The sequence below is a fragment of the Pseudophryne corroboree genome, chromosome 6 (genome assembly GCF_028390025.1).
Source record: "Pseudophryne corroboree isolate aPseCor3 chromosome 6, aPseCor3.hap2, whole genome shotgun sequence".
Taxonomy (NCBI): domain Eukaryota; kingdom Metazoa; phylum Chordata; class Amphibia; order Anura; family Myobatrachidae; genus Pseudophryne; species Pseudophryne corroboree.
In genome coordinates, this window is record NC_086449.1 from 568,519,260 (window position 1) to 568,525,487 (window position 6,228).

At 45.0% G+C, this 6,228-nt stretch overlaps 1 protein-coding gene across 3 annotated transcripts in view; it reads left to right on the forward strand.

Annotated features, from left to right (window-relative positions):
* The window catches only part of WASHC3 (WASH complex subunit 3), a 34,987-nt gene extending 34,619 nt beyond the window's left edge, over positions 1 to 368 (forward strand). For all 3 annotated transcript variants that reach the window (XM_063927805.1, XM_063927806.1, XM_063927807.1), the window contains exon 8: positions 133 to 368. In XM_063927805.1, coding sequence (XP_063783875.1) covers positions 133 to 211 — 79 coding nt within the window. In that variant the 3' untranslated portion in view covers positions 212 to 368. The remainder of the gene's footprint in view (positions 1 to 132) is intronic.
* Positions 369 to 6,228: the final 5,860 nt, after the last annotated feature.

Below are 6,228 nucleotides of genomic sequence, written 5' to 3' on the forward strand. Positions count from 1 at the left end.
GCGGAGCCCGTCTATACCCCATGGTCCTTACGGAGTCCCCAGCATCCTCTACGGACTAGGAGAAAAAGATTTACCGATAGGTTTAAAATCTTATATTTTTGTTTTTCTCATACGAATTGGTACTTTCCCCAGGACACCCAATGCACCAGTCCCAGATGGGGAACTCGCAGCAGAAGACAGTTCTGACAGCGAATCATCTTTCAGTGACTGAAAAGACCTAAAATCTCCAATGCGCTCTACAGCTGTATGCCTTAGATTGGACTGTAAAGATTTTCTATGTAGCACTATTAACAATTTTCATTACTCAGATGTATGTGTACAGTGGATAAAACCACAAAGTAAGTATAATAAAAGGCAGGGTTTTCATATTGCTTGGCCAATGTTTTTTTATTAAGTTTCAACTTGTGTATATAAAACTATACACCATGCACCTGCTTATACCTAAAAATCAAACTGATCTATTATTGTATATAAATATATATATTTTTTATTAATACAGAGCAGTTACTGTTGACTGTATGTGAAATATCCCTCAGACACACATGGCATAGGTAGATAATCCCTGTATTAGGGCATCTGTTTGGCATATTTGGGAAAGCACCATTACTGCCAGTAGACCTGGGCATTTAGTAAAGGAGTTGTGGAGTGTGGTATTTTCCATGGAAAGACATAACAATGTTGTCCAATATTCTGCCATTGTCTTGTGTAATCCACAACTATCTATGTACAAATAAATGTCACCCCATAGTGTTTCATCTTTATTTAAATACAGTATTTTAATATGAATTAAGTAAGATGAATGTTGCTTTTATATAGTGCAGATACAATGTACATAATACCATGCAAAATTATAGGAAATATATAAATAACAGTGTGACAAATGTAGTGGAAGTATTATTGGTATCATTTGGTTCAAAAATCTTAGTGGCAAAAAAAGAAATAAAAAAAAATATCCCAGAAACATTTCTGCTCTATGTAAAACTGGGTACACACAGTCTCACACAAATCGACCTGCATTGCTGTGTGTATGGGTTATTCTTGGGCACTTGCGAAGGTCACTATGTTTGATGTGCTGCACATTAAACATAGCAATTATGCTAGTGATCTTGTTTATGCTAATGACGGGCGGAACATGATCGTTCCGTCCTTCATTAAACTCATTCTAATATGTACAGGCAATTCCCACTCAAAGGCATTCGATCCGATGTCGAATCAATTGACCATCGCTCAAGTTCGCACCCAGCTTAAGTGAGTGGTTCTTATAGTCAACCATAAAGTTTTCCCAACAGGTCATGTTTTCAGGAAATTATTTTGTGGAAGCAGATGGGATAATTACTGACCCAGTATAACAGAGTAACTCATCTATGCATATTAAAAAAGTCCACAAAACATGGCCTGAAATCTGGAATTGAGAACAACTGATCAAAGTTGTTTTTACTTGATTGTTGTATATGTGGTTGGCAAGGTAGGGGGAAGTGCATGACTAATATAAGGAATTATGTTACATTATACTTCCATTTAACTATCTGTTTTGGGTTCGGAAATCACTTTCACTATAGTGAGCATCAGCTACATCTATGCAACCGCTTTGCCCACCATCTATTCACTGTTGGAGCCTGGCCTTCTGCGGTTGCTGGGCAGTCTCTCTTTTTGTTTTTGCATTTTTGTTTTTCTTTCCCCATGGCAGATTTACTACTGCCGCAGTCTGCCTGCACCGAAGGAGCTTTTGAAGGTTAGTGTCCGGGTCCCTGAGAGCATCATACACTTTTTTTTTTTTTTTTTGCACCAGGTGTGAGTAGGATCTGTTCTCTGACTAGTGAAGGACGGGTCTCCAGCAAAGCCGCGGCAATGCCCCTAGCCTGTTGGTTGTCCTCCGGGTTGTTTAGTGTTGCGACCATGTTCAGCAGCCATTTTATAAAGTAAGCTCTTTGTGAGAAGTGTCTGGGGACAGGGTTTAGCGACGACAGCCATTGGGGTTGCCCTTGCTTATTTCCCCAGCAGCTGCACTGTCTAAAGAGCCCTCTACAGCGGAGCTGACTTGAGACAACACTGTGGCAGGCAACCACTCCTTCTCTATCCCCAAGGGGTCTGTAAGTTACACTGGTGGGACTATCTTCGCAGAGCACTCTGTTTAGCTTTTTTTCTAGTGAGGTAATCTGTTAAAATGGTAGTACAGACTATTGCCAGTCTTCTCAGGGAATACTTAACAGTGTTAGTTTATTCTATAATCTTCTAAGTGTGTGCGTGACTGTTTTTCGTTATTATTTTCAGTATTGTAGTTCTAGTCACTGTTAAAGATGTTCATTGTTTACAGCATTCAGTGTTATTGTTGCTGCAGTCTATTCTGTGTGTATCTCCTCATATCTAGAAAAGGGCAACACCGTAGGTTTCAGTTGTCCAGAAGGTGTTTGTGCATGGGCAAATTATGTATTGCATTTTGGAATCTTGGGGGGCTGTCTGTTGCTACTGTGGAGTCTCTCCCTGTGTTCACTCTGGCCTCGATGGCAACTTTAGCAGGGGCAATGTCACTGCTATCTCGTCAGGTAGCGGCTTCTAGGCAGCCTTTTCCTCAGATCGTGCCTTTTAGGTTAGGTTTCTCACTTGATCAGTTGGCACTGATGGAGTCTCAGTCCAGGCCTGAACCAGTCAGTCCAAGGACTGGTTCAGGTTTCTTTCTTAGAAAGACTCACTAGAAGCCTCTTGTAAAGGCCCAGATTAATTACTTAGGCCAGGGATTCCCAACCGCGGTCCTCAAGGCACACCAACAGTGCAGGTTTTAGTGATATTCAGGCTTCAGCACAGATGGTTAAATCAAAATAACTGAGGTACTAATTAAGTCACCTGTGTTCAAGTCTGGATATCACTAAAACCAGGACTGTTAGTGTGCCTTGAGGACCGTGGTTGAGAAACACTGACCTAGGCGATCACTGTCTCAGAAGCTTCGACTACCCACAATTTTGTATTTTTGAGAAGAATCTACTTCTGAAGTTCCTTCCTAAGGTGAAGACGATCCTCTAGGAGATTCGGATTAGGAAGAGTCTTCAGTTCAGAAGGAGGATGTATCAGATGCTTATGGAGTAAAAGTTTTAATTAAGGCTGTACGCTAGGTTCTGAGTATTTCCCCTTCTGCAGAACTGCAAGAAAACAGTCAGTAACTTTTTCTTCCTCTCCTTTAGTTAGAGGAACTCCTGGCAGAGGCCTGGGTTTATCCGGACTTAAAGTTCCAGATGTTCCAATATTTTTTTACACTTTACCTATTGCCACCAGGGGAAATATGTAAATGGGAATCTCCTACCTTGGTTGCTCCTTCTGTCTGTAGGTTGTCCAAGAAGACAACTATTCCTCTGCCGGGTGCCTTATCGCTCAGAAATGGATGCGATTGTAAACTGGAAGTCACGTTAAAGTCATTTACGTTGCTGCAGGAATTTCACGAAGTCCCATTTTAATTTCAGCTTGGGTAAACAAGGTAGTGGAAAAATGGGAGACCTAATATTAGAGGATCTTCGATCGGGCTGTCCAAAGGTGGATCTAACTCCATTAGTGGAATACATCAAGTTGTTGGGCATTTACTTGGGAGTGGCTGCCTTGGATGCAGGGCAGGCTTGTTCAAAGGTGTCGCCTAAGCAGTTGCAGCCCGCCGGGCCCTTTGGCTGTGGGTCTGGCAAGCAGACACAGACTCTATACGTTTCGTAGACACCCTTCCATATTCTGGGATATACTGTTTGGTCCAGAATTGTACAAGATAATTGCCTTAGCTGCATGAGGAAAGGACACCCTCACCAACTTCCTTGGCTCCTAAGAAACCATATTCTTGTCCTCCTTTCCATCATCCATTAGGGAGTGTTTTCTTGGGGGGGAGGGGGGAGGTCAATCTCCATCCCCCCCCAAAAGCTGACAGGCTAGCGGCCCTCATTTATTTTTTCTTGTCGACCAGACCCCAAGCCAGGCACATGACAAGCTTCCAACTGACATAGTGGGTTCCTATGGTGGGCGGTTAGCTTCTTCTCTTTTAAAGCATCTGGTTTAGAGACTTGTTCAGAAGCTTGGGCTCAGAAAATACTATTGGTAGGGTACAAGATTCCATTTGTGGGCCATCATCCACGGAGATTACTATCGCTATTCTGGCCTCTCCTAAAAAAAAAACAGGTTTAGTTCAGGCGGTGAAAAATCTCCTGTCCTCAAGGGTAGTTATGCCAGTTCCACCGAGTCGCAGATCTCAAGGGTTGCACTCCAACCTCTTTCAAACCAGATGGTTCAGTTCAACCAATTCTGAATCCCAAGTCTCTAAATGTACATCTGGAGTATCAAAAGTTTAAAATAGAGTTCCTGCATGGTGATGGTGGTAATTGTAGCCTATCTTCAAGATGCTACGAAACAAGGGTGGCCGGCTTCTAAGCAGACGATCTCTGGGTGGCTCTGGGCTACAATCTGTCAAGCTCACATTACCCAGGGACAGTTGATTCCTTCCAGGGTTTCAGCTTACTTCAGTAGGCCTATGGGTGCCTCTTCATCTGCGAAGCATAGGCTTCATTTGCTCAGCTGTGTAGGGCTGCAACCTGATCCACCGTGCATATCTTTGTAAAATGTTACAGATTTTACTTTACTTTAAAACTTGATGTGTATTTTGTCCCAGTTTGGCTTTAGTCGTCTTTTCGGTCTCCTGATCATTGTCTGCTTCTCTCTGTGTGGAACCCACTCCTCCCCACCCCGTTTTTCTCTCCCAAAAATCCCCCCCTTACTTCAAGTCTACCCAATCTCCTTCCCTTTATTGAACAATTTGTGCCATGGGTACCTAATAATGATTATATTGTTTGATAACTGTTACCTTTTGCTGTATTTCTCTTGCGTCCTAGAGGATGCTGGGGACTCCAAAAGGACCATGGGGTATAGATGGGATCCGCAGGAGCTTGGGCACACTAAAAAGACTTTGGGTGTGAACTGGCTCCTCCCTCTATGCCCCTCCCCTAGACCTCAGTTAGACTTTGTGCCCAGGAGTGACTAGACGCACACTAGGGGAGCTCTACAGAGTTTCTCTAGAAATACTTTTGTTAGGTTTTTTATTTTCAGGGAGACCTGCTGGCTACAGGCTCCCTGCAGCGTGGGAGTGAGGGGAGAGAAGTCAGACCCACTTCTTTTCAGTTAAGGGCTCTGCTTCTTAGGCTACTGGAGACCATTAGCTCCAGAGGGTTCGATCACTTGGTTCGCCTAGCTGCTTGTTCCCGGAGCCGCGCCGTCACCCCCCTCACAAAAGCCAGAAAAAAGAAGCCGGGTGAGTATTAGAAGAACCGAAGACTTCAGTGACGGCAGAAGACTTCAGTAACGAAGTACAGCATAGCGGTAGCGCTGTGCTCCATGCTCCCACACATATCACCAACGGCACTTGCAGGGCGCTAGGGGGGGAGCGCCCTCGGCAGCAGTAACTGGGGTCGGTGGCTGGCAAAAAACGGAATATACGGTGTCCGGATACGGTATAGAGTACCCCTGCCAGTGTAAAGAAATTTGAATTTCTCTGACGTCCTAGTGGATGCTGGGGACTCCGTAAGGACCATGGGGAATAGACGGCTCCGCAGGAGACTGGGCACATCTAAAGAAAGCTTTAGGACTATCTGGTGTGCACTGGCTCCTCCCCCTATGACCCTCCTCCAAGCCTCAGTTAGATTTCTGTGCCCGGCTGAGCTGGATGCACACTAGGGGCTCTCCTGAGCTCCTAGAAGAAAGTATAGTTTAGGTTTTTTATTTTCAGTGAGACCTGCTGGCAACAGGCTCACTGCAACGAGGGACTAAGGGGAGAAGAAGCGAACCTACCTAAGTGGTGGTAGCTTGGGCTTCTTAGGCTACTGGACATCATTAGCTCCAGTGGGATCGAACACAGGACCCGACCTAGTCGTCCGTTCCCGGAGCCGCGCCGCCGTTCCCCTTACAGAGCCAGAAACAAGAAGGTGGTCCGGAAAATCGGCGGCTGAAGACTTCTGTCTTCTCCAAGGTAGCGCACAGCACTGCAGCTGTGCGCCATTGCTCCTCATGCACACCACACACTGCGGTCACTGATGGGTGCAGGGCGCTGGGGGGGGGCGCCCTGAGCAGCAATAATAACACCTTGGCTGGCAAAACTAACACCATATATAGCCCCAGAGGCTATATAGGTGTATATTAACCCCTGCCAGAAACGATAAAATAGCGGGAGAAAGCCTGCCGAAAAAGGGGCGGAGCCATCTTCCTCAGCACACT